Source organism: Acanthochromis polyacanthus, chromosome 12 (genome assembly GCF_021347895.1).
Source record: "Acanthochromis polyacanthus isolate Apoly-LR-REF ecotype Palm Island chromosome 12, KAUST_Apoly_ChrSc, whole genome shotgun sequence".
NCBI lineage: Eukaryota > Metazoa > Chordata > Actinopteri > Pomacentridae > Acanthochromis > Acanthochromis polyacanthus.
In genome coordinates, this window is record NC_067124.1 from 25,237,210 (window position 1) to 25,257,019 (window position 19,810).

Sequence of the window (19,810 nt, forward strand, 5' to 3'; positions counted from 1 at the left end):
TGTTTTGTTTTTTTTTGACTCCACAGTGTTTTAAAGAGTATAAGTTTTCATACTGTGTATGTTCTTTATATTGTTTTGGGGGGCTCTTAGTGTACCATAGTTGAGCTGACAGAGGTGCTCTGTGTCACCAGTGTGTGAAGTTCCACTGCCAATGACTACTTATTCAAAAACTAATTCAGTATCATCAGTTCACTTTGAAGATACAGTATGAATAAATTTGTTCTGACATGTACTGAACACGTCTAATTTGGAGGACTTGATATATAGAATGCTCACACACTGAGAATATAAAAACCTAATTTCTTAAATGGATGGAGCATCAATTTAATGCATCTTCAATCGATGCCCACACTTCGTTCACCTCTGTTTTTCTTTTCCTCTCCATCTTTGACCAGGATGTTAGGTCTGATCTCGACTGCGGCAGAGAAACACTGCGACTGCAATTACCCACAGCAGATATGGAAGTGTGGGAGTCTCATGTATTCATGAGCCTTGTCAGCAGCGCACACACTCCTCTGAATGTGTCATGCTGGGCTTTTTTTCTCTGAAAACACCCTCTATTACGGCTCTTTCACTTTCTCTTTCCTTCTCTCCTCTCCTGCAACAGATTCTCCTTCCCTCCCACCACCTCCCCCGCTTTCATCCTGTCCTCCTTTTTACTCCTCCAAAGTGTCGCCCCTCCACCTCCTCCTCCTCCTCCACCTCGTCTTCTTCTGCTCGCTCCTCTTCGATTTCTTATAGGAGACCACTTGATGAGGCTGTGTTGTCTCTTTCATGCTGCACCCTGCCGCTCACACCCCTCAGGTCGCACAGCTGTATGTAGGTCAACTCCGCCTCCCCTGTTCCTCCCTCCCTCCCCTCCTCCTGCTCAGACTGCCCTACTTTCAGCTGGATGCAGAGTACCAATGACATCACCCTTTTCTCTTCTTTTTAATTTCTGCTTGCTAGCTGCGACTGACTGCACCACTTTTCCCTCCTCACCATTATCTTCATCATCCATAATCTCCTCCACCATGACTAGCACGATAACGTTCCCTGTGGAGCTAAAAATAAACCCTTACAGCGTGGGATCTGGTGCTGGGGAGCCGGTCCTTCGGTTCACATTTGCATCCGCGGTGCTCGATCGCTGGGCTGCTGCTCATCCACAACGGCTCTGTTGCTAGGGAGATCGTCATTAAAACACCGGCTCGAGCAAAGCAATGCTGAAACAACCCCCACCCACTCCTTTTTATATTCAATCCAGCCCTTCAATCTGTCAGTCACTCTCTTTCTCTCCCTCAGCGTATGTTCACTTCACATCTCTCTGACAAACATCTACTGTATGTATTGTACATAAAGATTGCTGTTTTTTATGGTTCCTAAAGGGTTCTGCGGTAACAGTACAGCAAGGTTCCTCTGCGACTCAATATTATATCATATATGTGCTTGTTGACTAACATTTTTCAACCTTTCTGGTAATCGGATTTCTTGCTTTTCAGGTGCTTTAATTCTAACATGAAGCATGATGGATGGAAGTAATTTTAGATTTTTTCATCGGGAAAAGCAAAAAGACAAATCCATGAAAACAGATGGGTGGTAATGAATTTTTAGAGTTTGCTATTGTCACCTTTAAATAAACTGTAAAATCTTGCAAACTCCTTTATTTTTATTTTTAAGTTTGAAATGGCTGCCAAACTGAGACCACCACATTTCTGTCGCTATTCTGATAAACACCAGCATAACAGTAAGGTTGCCGGGCGCTGCATTCTTGACATTTTTTTTAAAAGTTAAACTTTAGGTAAAGTGCAGAGTTGCCATCCAATCTCAGTTGATGAGGGGCATCCAACCATCCAAATTTCATCTCTTAAAACCCAATGATGGTACTCGTCGACAAGCGTCCTTGTGCTGACATTTTTAGTTTCAGTGTTTGTTGAAACTGCAAAATGAGTTCACTTTTTGCAGCACTTTACTTCCGCAGATACTGCAGATTACAGCAACCAAAATGTCTCAGCTGGAAAAACTTAGCGCCTCCAAACTGTGCTCATGGCCTCCCAGCTGGGCGTTATCAGCTGGCAACAAACTCTTTGTTGGACATTCTCCCAAAGAATCTAGTTTTCTTTAATTACAAGTTAAAAGAATTAGGTTTTTGAAATCTTAAAATTATTGTATTGTTCTATTCTGTTCTTATTCTGATATTTATGGTTCATATTTACAAAGAAATTAGGAGAGATTTCTTGCAGTGTACCAAGTGACCCCAGAAAACATCCTGACACCCAGATAGAAAACCCCTATGGACGCCACCAGTCAAAAACATCATTTCTGAATTATTGCGAGGTAGCAGCACGGTGTCACTGTAGCTATGGCTACAAGTGAACACCATGTCAGCTGCCTGCTGATGATCACATGAATGCGATTCTACTACAAATGCACCCCTGCAAACTTATCAGGACTGATCTGTCAGAAGTGATACAAGAGTGATCAGCCATGGTGGAGTATTGAGTCTCTGAGTGCTTTTCTTGTTCCATATGTATTCTTTTATAGTTTTGATGTCTTCAGTATTAACCTGTAATGTATAAAATAATTAAATAAAAACCATTAAACGAGAAGGTGTGTCCAAGCATTTGACTGGTAGAGTATGTATATTAAGTATTTGAAGATTTTTTTTATTTTTTGAACGGCTCTTTGTGGTATCATTAACGTCATATTCAGAACTATTTCACCGCGATGCTTTCTATATAGATTTTAGATCACTCTGAAGGTTCCATATAGGAGCATTTTCTTGATACTAAGCAACATGTGTGTATTTTTACATATACATTGTATATTTTTATTATTTGTAGTCTCCGCGCTGTAGTTATCCTATTTACCTCAATGGCAACTTCATTAGGTACACCCATGGAGTTTAATGCAACCCGATATTACTCTACTGTAAAATCTAATTTTTGATGTCTAGTTATTTGACAATGTCATGAAGGTGTTTTTTTTTTTCAAATATCTCTGAGGTTATAGTTGATTTAGTGGACTGCATTACATTCAGAGGCATTTCTAATATTCTGACTTCTTGGTGTATGTAAATGGAAACGACACAGAAACATCTCTAAATTTTATGCTATCTATTACAACATAAGCTTTCAAAATGGATGGAAACATTTTCGACAGTGTGACCAAAAACTAAACAGTAAAAATATGAATTTTTAGCTTCCTATGTTGGGAGGTCATGGGGAATTAGATTAATATGGGACAACATAAAAAGTTTGTATTATCTAGTCTCTATTTTCTTGGTTTCTCTATCTCCTTTCACTGTATGCATGCATGTGTGTAACCACAGCTCCAATGACTAGTAGGATAATTGGTGCATTGAACAACACAAACAAAATTCAAATAATGCCAATTGTTCTTTAGTCCGAGCTTCTAAAATGTGAAGATTTTCTGACCGTAAACTCATCGGTTTGGCAAAAAGGAAAAGATCAATCAATTAATTAGTAAAATAAAAGGCAGAGAATGTGTTTAAAAAATCTAAACCACACAGCTTTCAAAAATGTCTGAGCAGAACCTTTACATGAGGAGTCACTGGAGTTTGCTGCCACGCATTAATTATAAAACCATAAACAGCCCTTTACTGCTCCTATCTTATTCTGAGAGTGCACACCGACTTTCCCACTGCTCCCTTCATCTATCTTGTCATCGGTTTTTCTGCCGGCTGCTCGCCATCAGCTGCTCTTCCCACCTCCTTCCTCCTCCTTCTGGATTCTTTCCCTCTGACTCCCCCATCTTCCTCAGACTGTCCTTGTCTCTGTCTTTGTTGCCCATCCCCCGCCTCCTCTGCCTCATTGACTCTCCTTAGCCTCCTACTTACCTGTATATACATATTTATATATATTTGTACCCTCCCTTCATGTCTGTTCTCCCTACAAGACATTGGAGACTAGCCTCAGTTTGCGGCTCTCATTTATTGTCGAGCATCTGATTTTCCCAGATAAGATTAAAGCAGCAATTTAAAAAACAGACAAACAAACAAAAAACCAAGAAGGTCATGCAACAACACTTTCTGCTGTTCTGAAAGTGTTTCCAAAGTGGATGTGCGGCACAATAAAGAGTATTTTTTACATATTTCTCCATTTGCATCACTGTTTCCAGTCCAGGTAGTAACAAACAGCATATTATGTCCTTGCTCTTTATGTAAAACAGAAGCAAAATATTAACACAATACCTTGCATGAAGATATACAACTCTCTAAAATAGTATCACTATATGTTAACATGCTGAAACTGGATCTTTGTTAGATTTAGGAAACAGTGGCACCTTTTGGGAAACAGCTTAAAAATCCTGAGTCAGATCTTTCACCTGATGATATCTCAGGATTCTGTAACAACCTGAATATCTAGTTCTGTTGAGCAAGCTTCTGTTCTTTTGTCAAGGAGGTTTAGGCTTTACATGAGAAACAAACCCGGCCTGCATTTAAATTAACATGATTTAAACTGTAGCATGACATTTACAACCTGATGCCTCCACTTCTTTGTAATGAATTTGGCTCATGTGTTCAATGATATATTACTTAGCTCACTGAAAAATTAAAATATGATCCAAGTGAATGTATTTCAGATATTTTTCCAGTCCTTTGTCTTTATTTACTGCATGTGAGAGCGAGAAATGTCACAGTGAGACGTGAGAAGTTGTTATGAATAACAATTCCAGCAGTCAGGCCACAACAGTTGCCTCATTTTTCTTTGCTCCTGTGAAGGACACATGCTGCTGTTTTCTCTGCCTGACTTTCTTCTTTTATGTTTTTCCTACCATCTCAAGCTTTTACTGTAATTCTGCTGTGAGCACCTGACAATTAACAAAAATGTCTCCCTGTCAAGAATTACAGTTCTGTTATAGTCACCATGTGTTACATCATTTCCAAACTTCTAAACTAAAACATTTAAATGGAAACATTTTCAGGAGGATTTAATTGTACTCTAAGAATTTGACAAAGATTTTTAACAACCAATGCTACTTCTTTCTCAAGCGACATCAAAAGTTTGAGTTCCAAAAGCTGCATCTTCCCTCTCTCCAAAGCGTAGATCAGAGTTGGGCCCCTCAAAGTTTCCCAGGATTATTAAAAATCACTGTTATGCAGAATGCTGGATAGCTACTTTTTTCTCTTCAGATCATTACACATCTTGCAGATTCCTCCTGTTTCCTCGTTTGGAATTAAAGAAGCGCAACATTTTACAGTTAAAATATAACCTTCGTTTCTGGTGGGAAAATTCTGTAATGGAGACCTTAAACACATGTTTTACAACTGTGATGATCGCCAAGATTGCCAATGTATCCCTCAGGTTCAAATTCTGTCACCTGGTATCTAAATTTTCGAGAGAAAACCAAGTGTTCTGGGAGCCAGTCATGAGAAAGATGCTCTCTACAGCACGAGACTGGCTGAAATCTGCAGCCAGTTTTTCATCTCCACCAGTTGGAAGAAGAAGATGAGGAAGAAATATTGGACCAAGATGAGTTCGCTCCTCAAGAGTCATTATTTTTTGGTACCGCCTGGGGCTAAGAAAGGTAATAGTGATGTCGTTTTAAATTTAAGAGACTGTCCTGAACAGAAAACACAATTGTTTCTGCCATTTTGAAACGATTCTGCGTTGATGTTGAAAGCAGACATGGAAGGAGAGTGACGCTCATACAGGAGGTAATGTGACACATGAAACATCACTAAAGATGACACTTCATTTTCTGTCTCCTATAGTACAAACAGTCAGTGTTAATGTTTCTTTAAACCATGGAAACCAACTTTGCAGAATGTTATTTTCAAAATTTAGTTGCTTAAACTGAACAAAAAGACAAGTCTTCGTCACTAGGCTTGATGAGTTACTGGAAATAAAGTGATTGCTTCCTGTTGATCGACAGATTTCACAACTGAAATATCTTAGCCACAGTCTTACTCTGGATTTCTGCATCTAAACTTCTCCTCATGAAGACTTGTAGGCAACACTGACATATTGATTGAATTTAAATGAGCATTTCATTCTGTTGGACCAGAGGGTTTCTTAGATTTTATTGCTAAAAAACTATTTTTCCCTGTTTTCTCTCTCTCTGTGAATCAACCAGTCTGCCTGTGTCATTCTCTAAACTTCACACTGAACACAAGCCCAGGCAGCAGTTTGGCCCAAAGGCAGCTCCAGCCAAAGAAACACAGTTTTCTGGTTCAGTCTTTAACATCAATGAGAGGGTAATGTACCGCAGCTGAGACTTAGTGTCTGCTGGGTCACTGATAATAAATCTGCTGCATCACAATGGCTCTGAGCAAGCCACTAAACACTTCAGCTTTTGCTTTTGGTTGATTGATCTTTTAAATTTCAACAAATGAATCCAGCAATTGAAAGTGTGAAGCCTGCAGGATACCTGGGTTTGTATATTGTTTTCAATAGAAACTTCTTACTTTGTAGACAAGGAAGGTCTTTCCCAGACTGAAGATGCACCTAATAGGCACAGAGCTCCAGGGAATGTCAGACAGACTGAAGACAGACTAAATAGCAATGTGTTCTATTGCTTTTTCTTTGTGAATTGAACTGAATCATAAGATAATGCATAAGATGACGCAGTATAAAAAAGGAGGCAAACGGCTTCCAGTTTCTGAAGTTAAAGGAAGTTTGACATTTTTGGAAAAGTGTTAACCAATGCAACCTTCAAGTGTGAAATTTTGTGGTGATAAAATGTTTTATTTCAGTCAATATTGGCAAAATAGACAGTGTATATTAAATAAAAACCAGCAGAATTTAACCACCTTACTTTGAACTGAACTGTTTTAGTCTATTTATCAAGATAGCTGCTGACTAGCAGGCCTTGGGAGACCTGCACAGATGCCACCGGGAGAGCAAAGGATCAAGGCATGATAGACTTTTAGTGAGCTGGGGAATAGCCTGTTTAAGGTTTGTTTATGCAACCAAACTGTTATGTGCCTTCATAGTACTTTGCATCTGATGCATGTAAATTAAACAATCGAATGTTCCTTTGAACAATTTTCATATTGCTATTGATCAAGTGTCTATATGTTGGTAGATATTGCTATTATTTTATTGCCTATAGAGTAATTGTGAAATTACTGTTAGCAGCCGGTTTGCTTAGCATAAAGACTGGGGAAAACAGGGAAAAAACAGTTTTGCTTGGTCAAAGACAAGAAAATCTGCACCTCAACAGCTCAGCAATTTACACCTTACATCTTATTTATTTATTATGCAAAATAAAAATTAGGCAAAAAACGGTTTTGTTGCACAAAATTTGAAAAAAAAAAACCTGTGTAGGATAACAACTTGTGTGCTTTCAAGGCTTTGGTGGGAAGATTTTGTTACCTACTTAGATGCTTCCTCTTGTTTCTAGTTTTTTGTGCTAAACTAAGCTAACTGCCTGCCCCTTCTTTCATATTTACCACACGTGCGCAAGTGCTATCAATTTTCTCATTCTCAGAAACAAAGGGGATAAATTTTCTTTGCAAAAAGTCGGATTATTTCTAAAACCGGAAACAGTTGAGAGTCTGGATGGAGCCTCACCTGCGCTTGCGCAACTTCTTGTTCTCCGTCTTGAGCACGTGGAGTTTCTTGGCGAAGCAGACGATGATCATGAAGAGCAGCAGGACCACCAGAGCCGAGGCGCCCACGGCCAGACACATCACCTGGAACTCAGTCACCACAGACTCACAGCGGGCACCCTTGTGCCAGATGTAATCCTGGACGTTACATCTGAGACAGAGAAAGAGTAAAGGGTATAGGGGACAGATTGAAATGAAAAATAGAAACAGGTGGAAAGAAATATGGAAAGAAAAATGGAGGTCAGAGGAAGGAAACAGAGCAGAACAAAATGATAAATGACAGAAGGAAGGTTTTGAGATATGGAGACGTCGCAGGGGGAATGGGGGCAGAACGAAAAAATAAAAGGTGTGAACCAAAATTAGGAAAGAGTAGGAAGCGAAGAAAACAGAGAAACAAAAGAGAACATGATTGGTGGGTTAAGAGCACATCTCAATGATTCCTCTGAGCATAGTGTGTAAGCATGTCAGCTTTAGTTTACAGCAGTCATCATTCATACATCTGGCTTTTAAACACTATTAAACAGGCAAGCATGCTTTGAATGCCTCAGTGTGTTTATGAATGTTCAGGATTTGCCCTTTGCTTCTGATTATCTTTAATTGCTTTGGGGTGGAATCAAAAAACAGTTCTTCATAAAAAAATAATTTAAAAAAACCTATCCCACAACATGTTGCACGTTACATAAATCTTTATAGTCATTGTGAAGTCATCTACCGCAGGAGCATTAGTCAGCTGCAGTTTCTGAGTGATGCTTTATTCAAAAACTTTAATGTCATCACTTTGTGTGTCTGAAAATAGAAAGTGGAAAAGAAACAACAGCCTGAGGTGATTTTCTGACAAGAAACACACACAAGTGTCACGCATAGCCGCTGTCAAACACACGTGGTCAGAAAAGACATTAACGTTTATAAGATCTGATACAAGTAAGGACATCCATGTGTGCATATACATTATACGCACATGTGTGACACACACACAAAAACACGCACACACAGAGGCCATCTGAGTCCCAGAGTCCCTTCCTAGCCATTTGGCAGAATACAGTGTCTGCCCGAGGACATTGACAACAGAGGCAGATGGCTTTGTCTACAGACTGTTTGGCATGTAAAATGGCAAATATATTTTACCACTTAATGAGACTATAATGGTGCTGAGCGACGCTGCCTCACTGTCACATGAGTGGAAAAATGTGTAGCTGTGTGTTGTCTTGTGTATGTGACCAGAGGACCTATTAAAAACATTTAATTACAAGGTTTTGGTCTGGATTTTGGGATGAATCTGAAGAGACTTTTGCGGACTGTCCAAACCTGACGTCTGAGCTAAAGAAATGACTTCATTTTGCTTATTCGCCTTAGATGAGCACAGTTAGATGAGAAGATCATTCTAATATCTGAGATAAAGCCACTGAGTATTTAACTTGTTCACCATTATGATTGGAAACAGAGGTAAATGATGAGTCCAGCTCTGCCACTTCAAAACCATCTCATACACCTCTAAAGCTCACTACTAAACACAAAATGCAATTTCATGGGAAGTTACATGCTGTAATTATTTCTAGATGAACAACAGCTGGCTGCAGTCAGCGTTCAGGGTGAGGTTGCCAGGCAACCAGCTGAGATGCTCCACAGAATTCCTGGGTGGACGAATAAACTGTTATTCATCAAGAAATAGTTATACTCACTTCAAATACTTGATAAGATATATAGTATGTTTGGAGTATGGTAAATAGTAAATGGCCTATACTTAAATAGTGTCTTTAAACTTTAGTGGTACTGAAGATGCATTACAGTGTTTCCCATTCACCCATTCACACACATACTCATATACCAATGGCGACAGAGCGGCCCTGCAAAGTGCCTAATTGCCACTGGGATCAACTTGGGGTTCTGGCCCAAGGCCACTTTAGCATGTAGAGGGGATTAAATGAACATTTTCAGAGAGAAAATCCTGCCCTTAACTTAGGGTGGGGCTACCTTGTGATCAACAGGTGTCTATCATATAGCTGTAAATAGTGTCCTCAGGTTTTCCAGTTACATCCACTCTTCGCTCATCTCATCCCATTTCAGAAGATCAACATGTCAACAAATAAATGTCAAACTCAAGGCTTTATTACGAGTGATGTCGAGGCACCAAGATACCAAACATTGGGATTCACTTTCTAGGGGTCATGAATTTCTGAACCACATTTTGATGAAATCCATTTACATATTTCATTCTTCTCTCAAAAAAAAAGATTCTCAATTACAGCTGCGTTTCAGTAAGAAAACCAGTTTTTCTTGTTGCTGCTGACCTGCCAATACACCAGACGCTCAAGTTTTGATTACCCTCCGGTCATAAAACTTGTCTAAAATCTAAATGGCTACAGAAACGCTTTCATTCTGCACAAAACCGTCATTCAGACTGAGTGTGTAACATGCTGCGTTGATGTGATCACACTGCAAAAGTGGGTGAAACAGAACTTTAATTAACAACCAACAAGACAATTAACCACGTCCCCCCACTTTCCCTGTCACGTATTGGACTTGAGCTTAACACACATACAGATGAGTGACTTTAAAGTGAATGGAGGTGTCTGAGTGTATGGATGCTCTCTACATGCTAAGCAGGCTTCTTTCACCGGCCGACTTCCTCTATCCTTCCTGAATCCTTCACGCTTTTATCCTACCAGCTACAGGGAAATGCTGGCAATAAGCCAGGAGACATTTTGAGTGTGGGCATATGTGAGAAAGAGAGAGAAGCGATGAAGCCCGATATCACATTTTCAAGTAGACTTCGATGCACTCAACCTCTGAGTGTTTTGCGCTCGCACAAAGAAGAGGTTTATGTAAGTCAGAGTTAGGTGGAGGGAGGGCGAGGGTGGGGAGGGATGGAAATAGAGAGTAAAAAGAGAGAGGGATGCATAAAGGGAAGAAGCAAGGATGTGCTGGTCACCATGGCAACCCAGCTGAGCGGCAAACGGAGCAGACGCGGCGCTGATATGTCATGCCATCACACACATGCATCTTCGCTGAGCCGTCCACAGGGACACCATCCTGTTTTAGTGGCCAGCTCCCCATTTCCTTGTCGTTCTCCCCCTCCTGTTCCCCTCATTCCCTTCCTTCCTCCATCCCTCCATCCCTCCCTCCCTCCCTCCCTCTCCTGCTGCCTGTCTTCTTGAAGATTTCTTTTCTTGTTCACTGGCTCTCTACCTCCCCATCTTCCCTCCCGCCCTCCTGCACTTTGCCGAGCGCCTCCAGCTGAATCTCATCTCTCCTTTCAGTTTGTGCAACTGGGTTTTTTTTCTCGCTTTCCTTTGACATTAGGAGGGAAAGTGAGTAGTCCAAAGTGAATGTTGTGATCTTGTTATAATTGTAAAGGAATGAGAAAACCAAAGCCAGCAATGAGCACTGCTAACAAGTATGGACTGAGTATCCAAAGACTGATATATCTTTTTCCTCCAAGCTACAGCCCTCCATTACTGTCCAAAACCTTTTGAAAAAACTGAAAGTTTAGAGTCCTGCCAGCAGCTCTCCATGGTTGTACTTAAGCACAGAGCTAAACACTAACAACAGAATTCTCACAGGATAAAAGGATGTTACCATGTGAAGTAGCTGTGGCATCCACCAAGTTCACCATCTTAGTTAAGCACTGTTAAGCACTAAACAAAGAGAAACATTACCAAGACTATGACCATATACTTTATTTTGAGTACATTTGTGCCATTGACACTGTCCTGCTGCTGTAAATGTTCACTGTGACCGTGGATGATGTCTTTTAGCAACTTGGACATTTTAGTTTCAGTTCCACTCATAATATTTGTCAGGAAAGAATGGTGAAAAAAACAGCTTGTTTGGAATCATCTTCATGACTTCTAAGCTGGAGAGAAATTACATCAGGTAAAGCAAAAGACAAGCTTTGTTTCAACAGAGGAAGGTCTTTCCCTTTCAAGTCAATACAGTACATATGAAACCAAACATGGTCCAGGACTGCAGCCTAACAGCCACTTGACGTCTTTCATCCTCTGGCTTATTTATTGCTAAGAAGATTCCCTTCCATTTCGTAACTTAGCATTTTCAAAATTATTTTTGATAGTTTATGACAGATCCATGGCTGAAATATGCATGTTCATGGAAAAGCCATGCTATCAGAACATTGTATTAATTTTCTACAGGAAATGGTCCCCAAAAAATGCACTTTTTACTCCTGTTTGAATCATTTCTGGTAAATATACACTGCCCAGCTGCTTTAGGACATTCCTGAGTCTACACAGGAATATATTTGTAGCCCTTACTACAGAACAATGTCATCAGCAGCAATCAATCAGCCTCACATTATTGTAGGAGCCACAGGCAGTAAAGGGAAACGAAAAAGGAGATGGACCAAAACATTGCTGGTTCTGGTGTTGTTGTGGGGTAAGCGGTGCTGACAATAAGATAAATACAGGAAGACTCCAGCCATATCCATTAAATTTGTGGGAAAATAACTTAACAAGATGACAAAGGAGGAAGTAGCTTTGGCTGAATTTTGAAGGCAATCTTCAGGATTGGATTTCCTCCTCCAAAACTCTCACGTCCAGAGCAGCTGCAAAGAGCAGAAATCAAAGTGGAAATGACTCCTCATCAGGGACGAAAAAAGTTCTTTCAAACCTTTCTCAAAAGCACCCGACTCCTCTCCTCTCCGACGCATCGGCCTGCTTCACTCGCCCCCCCCCCCCCCCCCCACATCCCCCCATAAATCCTCCCACGCATCCCACAGGACTTCCCATTGTGTCCCACAGCACAGTTTTTTTCCCTTCCTAAACCGTCATTATCTCCCTTGCCGCGGCTCACCACAAACGCATTTAAAGCGACGTCACAGCCCGGCAGGAATACAGAAGAATTAGCATTGGGGTGGCCCAAGCCAAATTACAAAGAGTGCACAAATCCTCTCAATATTTACCTGATTAGGCTGGCCCTCTGGGCCTAGGGAGGGAGAGGCAGACAGACGGAAAAAGAGAGTCTTTAATGTAACTTGCAGGGGATGACAATGGTGCAGATGGGGCTGTGGCCCTCTAATAAGACCCCCTGTTAGTTTTTATGAGGAGTAATGGAAGCTGAGAATGGAGGCGATAAGAAATCCAGGGGAGGACAGGAGAGTGTGAGAAGGTAATGCAAGACTGACAGGTAAGACAGATTAGGGCTAAACCTCCTTGAGATCCACTCATGTACTGGACATATTGACACATGGTCCCCATACCAGCAGCAGTAAAACCAGATCGTCTCACACCCGACTCTACTGAACACAGTTTGGATGGTCCAGTGACCCCATGAAGACATCTGATGGAGGTACTGAAGCTTTAGGACTGTGCTGCTTGTGTGATGGCAGAGCTTTCTCTCTTTTTAATATTTAATGCTCACCTAAGGGGGAAAGCAGAGTTTCTTTTGCAGAATGGAGGGAAAACATGCAAAAGTATTTTAACAAGGTCTTTGGAAAGTTCGAGGGGGAATGTCCAAACAGAAGGCTGGACCTCACAGAGCAGGGTTTGGACTGATGGGAGAGGGCACAGCACGGTGTTTACTGAATATTTTAGTATAAACCCCAGATTTGCATAAAAACAACACTATTTTTAAACATTTCTTCCTTGAAGTGAAGCAGATTTTCTTACGCAATAAGTGCAGAGAATGAAGGAAGGAAAAACTGAGTCAAGTAGATGTGAGGATGAAAGGCCAGCAGAGGACAGAAGAGGGTACAGCATGTGGCCCCTGAAAACTATAAAACACTAACTCTGATACTGGCATGAAACCAAAATCTCATTTGAGTTTCTTTTTGAGAAAAGCAAACTTTCTCATTTGGCTGCAGGGTTTTGGGTGGGGAAGGGAAACCACGGGTCAGGCTGAGGGCAGGATTAGAAAAACTGGAACTGATCTGAAAATACTGACATAGAAGAGGGGCAAAGACTGTGGACACAAAGTTTGATCTCATCAGATTAAAAATTTAATGAAGACAGAGGACAAAAGTTTATAGTTTCTTTTAACAAGGAAAAGATGCCTGACTGAGTTAATGAAAAATAGCTGTGTGACTTTATTGGCTCCCGTCTCAGAGTCATCAATAGTTGCCTGGATGTTGTTTCCCTCTATAAAGAGGACTGTGCAAAGATTTCATACAAACTTCATGAGTAAACAGAACATATTTCAGAGTTTTTGAAGGTACTTGGCAGGTATTTTGTTTTGAGCATGTGGGAAAAGTTGCTACAATCCTTTTGAATTAAGTCAGTGTCCTCTGTGTAATTCCAAACTCCCAGAGTGAATTTGGGACCAATCAGACACCTCCCTGACGCCATTACAGGATGGAACAGAAACATCTGAGACCTTTGCAAATTAGTGTAACGTGTCAGTTTAGATTTGCTATATTGGAATGAGCAGTAGCTATGGAAAACTAAACAGTTTTATCTCTTCAGGCTGAGAAGAGAAGATCAGCAGCTGATGGCGACAGCTCTTTAAAGAGCTGCATTTTATTGCTCACCTGTCAAAATGGTTGGGACCTGCTAATGTGGAGGCTCTGTTGCGCGCTCCCTTACTTTTAGACTACATCGTGTATATTTGTGCATGGGGTAGGGTAGAGTTGAGGACAGTTTGCATCAAAAGATATAGTTAAGACTTGTACAGATACAGGATAAGGCTGACAATAACACTGGGATTTGGTATTAAGCAATTTTCCATTGCAGGGACTTGCAGCCTGAACGTTTCTGCATGTTCTGACCACAAGAACTGCCTCATGTCGGACCTCTTTCAGGGTCATTTTTGGGGGAGGATTAACTAACTAATCCAGGTCTGGTGCTTCTGAGCAGCCCCCCAAAAACAAAGCTGAGCAGGCCTCAAAGTTGATTGGTTAAACTCAGAGAAGACCAGAAGTGCCTTTCTTAGTGCTTTTTTGATTTCCTCCTCAAATAGCAGCCTTCTCCTCTCGACCGTCACCATAAAAATTCACCATATAGTCCAAAACAAAGCACCATCCATCATTCCATTTCTACTTAAAACTGGAGTGAAGTTCTGTAGTTCCTATTTTTTGTTGTTTTGGGGCACTTTGCAATGGAAACAAAAGGCCGAAAGGGTCGATCACCTGCCATTCCTGCAAATGTTTGCATGAACATGAACCTGCCCCAAAGTAATGCAGTGGAAAGGACCTATTGTCAAAATGTTTTACCCATCACTCAGTCCTCACTGATTTTTCAATGACATTCACCTCCAAGCCTGTCAGTTCCTATTGAAGACACAAATACTTCCAAACAGATCACTAATGACTGCCTCTATTTTCACTTTATTTAAAAAAAAATAGCTCAGAAGCTTCCTAAAACAGCTCATCACCGAAGTCTCTAATCAACGTCACTCAAACAAGCGAAGACGGCAAATTTATTTTTTTTTTTTTGGGGGGGGGGGGGGGGGGGAGAATAAAAGACTTGAATGAATTTTGGTGGTTAGAAAGTATTTCTGGCAGCAGGACAATGAATGTGGGACTAAGTCAAAATAAACTACAGTGTGTTGTTTGTGTGTTCATGGTAATGAAAATGAATGTGCCATTTGTATTTTTGGTGAAACAATGCAACATAATATCTCTGGCTTTAGATACACAAATACAAAACTTGGCGCTGAGACACAAAACATAATCAGACTTGATACATATGTTCTCTGAATGGAAATGAGCTGTCACTTTGACTTGTTCGTAAAATCTCATAAACTCTGTTATATCTTCCACTTTCTCTCCATTTAAGCATCAGTTTAAATTAAATGAATTAGGTTAATTAATTTTGTAGATTTTCTAGTTGAACTTTTTTTTAATTGTATCTACATATTGTTATGCATTTATTTTTGCACTAAGCAGAAGAGTATCACCAAGCAGTGTCAAGTCTTTACCTGTCATCAGTGATTGTTGATTAAGAACATGTGACACATGTTCATCAAATGGGAGACAGATCATGAAAAATAAAAGACAGAAGCTTTAAGTCACAACATGTTCATGATGTTTAAAAGACTGGGCAGTGATGAATCGGAAAACGCTTAGAAAAAATACATATAAATAATGAACAAAAAGATACAGATCTTACAGACAGATCCAACCCCATCTGAAAACATGCAATTGTTGTATTATTTTAGGCCAGATGCTTTTTGTCTTTCATCAGCCATCCTCCTAGATTTCCCCGAGGCACCGAGTCCTCTGCACCACATTCAAAACAAACCAGCTTAAATAAAACATCACTACATCGGCTTCCATTCTGCAGATGGAACCATTATAACCTTATTAGCAGCCACACAGGAGAGAAAAAACTGGACCATTCAATCAGCCAGTAAAGCTAAATCCCACGATTTGAAAAGGGATTTGAAAACATGACGGCATTCTCGGTGTTCTCCTTTCAGCACTGGATGAATAGGATCGCTTCCAACCTTGATAATATTCAAATACATTTTATTAGGTGAGATTGCTCTTTTTCCATAGTTAAAGCCAAGTGGCAAAGCATGGAGAGAACTGTACCAGGCATTTCTGAACAAATTATCCTCAATTTCATTACAAGTTCACAAATAGTGTTGCTGGAAGTGAAAACCCCTCCAGATTCCACAGTCCAAACACACAAATTAGGCAGAAAAGCATACTTTGTTGGTGCATATACAATATACAATCCCTAGTTTAGCACATTTGTGCTTGCTTGTCACATTTCCATCTCATTTTCTGCAGTTGTCTTGCTCTGTTGTCAACAAACTGTACTAACCTTTCTGCTGTTATATAGAAAATGAGGCTGGTAAACAATGCCAATGACACATTGACACAGATCTGCAGATACGACGGTAACCAAAGCCTATTTGCATATGGCCTTGGGTCCCTGGGGAGCACTCACAGCACCATAAACTTCAAACCAATTACTGAGTTGCAGATGTGTCCTCTGTCACACTTACTAGAACCAGTGGGATGTGTTCACTGAAAGCTCCTCAGCTTGTGACAGGAATACAGCAAATTAGCTCAAAAGATGAGATGGTCAGGTTGTCCTCTAGAGGCTGACACATGGATTTATCCTAATGCACTGAAATAATGGAAACTAAAGTGGATATGGACTACAGGGGCTGCAGCAATCAGGTGACAACATCCACTTATAGCCACTAATAGAATTCCATGAAGTTTGGTGAGCAGATCAGCATTAAAGCTAGAATTGCATGAGTATTCTGTCTGTTTATCCATTAGCTATACCTGCTTTGTCTTGCAGAGGGTCGCGGGGGGCTGGAGTCTGTCTCAGCTGACAGTGGGTGAGATGCAGGGCCAAAAGAAAGAGACAGACTGCCGTGCACACTCACACCTGCAGCCAATTTAGAATCACCAATTAACCTGACACGCACATCGTTGGACTGTGGGAGGAAACCAATGCAGTGCTGCATAGGTTTTCATTTCGTTTCAGTTAATTTGATTGGAATCATCATGATTAGAGGATTTCTGTTTGTTCTTTTTCTTTAGCTTTGATCCCTTGCATGCAAATTATTTTTACTCTCCTTAAACATGCTATGGCTTTCTTGGTCTTTCTAGATTTTAATTTGTAACCGTTGGTGTTTGTACCATTCATTTACTTAAATTGAAATCCTGTATTTTGCATTTTGTGCTTTTAACCATGTTTTAGTCTGTTTCTCCACTTGATTTCTTTTTCTTGTTGTAATTATTTCCATCCATCTTGACGGAGCTGAATATATCAGCTGTGATAAATTCATTAATGTTTCCAGCAAGACATATTTTGTGAGGATGCGTAAATGAGTCTATGGGTCTGTTGTTGTTTTTTATAGTGCAATTGCATGCAGACTAACCTTTTCAGGCTTTGTCTAAGGAACAGATTGGAATTTGATTTGTAGCTGATGAATCAAAGCCCGTGAAAAATTGTACTTTACCACTTTGCACTAAATTAAATGTCACCAATTGCAGTAAAGCACTTTAATGACACTTTAGTATCATCACTTCCGTAAGGTTGTAAAGGTTGCCGGTATAGTGTAGGTGCATTGTTTAACCTTGGAGTTAGAGACCTCCAGACTTCATATATTGTTTTAACTGACATTAAAACCTATTAACTTTAAACAGTTAAGTAAATCCTCCTCTGTGGCACATCTGGGATCAAATACACTTAATGTGCATCTGGTTGTATTTTGTGGACAGCAAAAAAAAACATAGCAACAACATCATAACTCCACTTATTTTACATATTAAAAGTAGAGATTTCCTCTCAACAAGTCTTTCAGAGCCCAAAGTATTTAAAGGAATTTGAAGTTAACAAAAACTGAGGCAGAGCAAACTGAAAGAGTCTGAACTGGTTCAATGGAGCGCGACCACATAAAGATCAATAAATCCTTATGACCGTGTCTTTGTTTGCGTGTGTGTGTGTGCGTGTGTGTGTATGTGTTTGGCACAGCGAACCAAACAGTCAAAACTTACTTAACCTGCAGCTAAATGAACACAGCCAAAAACAAATTTGTGCATATGTGTGAGTGTAGTCAACGCTTGAATATGTCAGATGAAACTACTCTTGGCAAAAACAAACTGTGGGTCTGTGCACGTGTGTGTGTGCGTGTGCGTGTATTTTTTCTTTTGTCCCGGCCTTCTCGGCAGCCGTAAATCTCCTGTGTGTTTGACCTCTGGCCTGATTCCACGACCCCATGCTCTTTGACTTCCAAGTGATCCCTAATACACCAATAATCCTGTGTGTGAGTGCATGTGCAGGTTTTATTATGAGTGTGTGCGCTTCTAAGTGTGTACTCGATCGTGTTTCCATGATGTGATCGTGAAATCTAAAATGGATACGAACTGCTGTTGGTGCTCAAAGCTTCCCTTAATTACATCAAGCTGTAAGACACACACAGACACACCAGTAAACTCGACCTGGCTCGCCCGACTCGTTTCCATACTGGCAGGCTTTGTAAGGTTCTGACTCATTCTCTCTCTCTCGCTCAGTTTCTCCTCCACCTCCTCTCTCTTTCTCTGTCCACCTCTCACTCCATTTCTGTCTTTCTTTCTTTATCTGCTGATAGTTTCTTGCTCTCTTTTCTCCAGACCACTCTTTAGTTTTTTCCTCCCTCGCTGTCTTTCTCTTTCACTTGTGCCTTCTTCGATCACAAGCAGAACATAAACACCGTCTCTGCTGTCCTCTTGTTCCCTCACACACACACACCCTCGTTCTTTCCCTCCCTCGGTTTTCTCATCTGTTTCTCCGAATATGGTCCTGAGTCCTGCAGCTCCAGAGGAAGAAGCGATTTATGACATCGACACTGTCAGATTCCATCAGTCAGAGGGACAAGAGAGCCAGCGTTGGAGATGCCGCAGATAGCTTAAACATCACAGTGTGTTTGTACAAACCGACTGGGGTTTACAGTTAACATCTCACAAAACGAATGTAGTCATAAAAGGGTGCTCAAACTGAACGCAAACTCAATTTTGTCTCGCTTCAACTGAATGATTTTGACCACTGAAATGTGACTTGAGCTGCGAAGATGACAGCTTCTGACATGTGCTGTGGCTCAGCTTGGAACAGATAAGCTCAGTGAGAGTGCTTCTGCGACAGATCAGTCTCCAGCTGAGCTCAAACTTCTCAGGAACTCCAGGTTTTTTTTCGTGTAATTTCCCTCAGCTCCTCATCCGTTCGCTGCTGCTTCAAGATGGGCAAATACTTTTTTGGTGATTTTCAAGTATTTTTAATGTCTTTTTGCAACTTTAATTGGATTTTGCATTCAATTTTAGCTCAAATGTACAGCATGTTCAAGGGGTGTTTCAGCAATTTACTAATATGGGTCAAAACATTGGCTCCTATGCTTCACACCATGCAACTGCAATGAAGCATCTTTTAAAACCTATGGCCACACTTTGCAAAACTTGTTTTCTATTGTCGCACCTTGGTCATTTTATGCAGGCTACTCAAATTTGAAAGAGATAAACATACAAATAATGCCTTTAGATGCTGAAGGGACACATTACAAAGGTGGTTTGTCGTTGCGTAAAGTGCGAAAATAATTCAGTATGTGATGATTCACTTTGAGGAGCAAATACTAAAATAAAATTATTCATTCTTTCCATCTTTATGGTCTCCAAATAGAGCTTAGCAGAGAACTTTTAAAGCTTGAAAACAATCAACAAATTCATCAAATACAACACAATAATTTCATCGCCTGCATAGAGCTGCTGAAGCTGATTGGCTGAAGCTGCACAGACAAAAGTAGTCATTCAACAGCAACAAGGACGTGATGATGTTGGGAGCAAATGTGATAAAGTCGCTGCTGTTCAGGAGAGGT

The 19,810-nt window shown here is 40.5% G+C and overlaps 1 protein-coding gene across 1 annotated transcript in view; it reads right to left on the reverse strand.

Moving 5' to 3' along the window:
• cspg5a (chondroitin sulfate proteoglycan 5a) overlaps nt 1-19,810 on the reverse strand; it is a 72,136-nt gene that overhangs the window by 17,575 nt on the left and 34,751 nt on the right. The window contains 1 exon segment of the mRNA XM_051957356.1: nt 7,515-7,703. Coding sequence (XP_051813316.1) covers nt 7,515-7,703 — 189 coding nt within the window.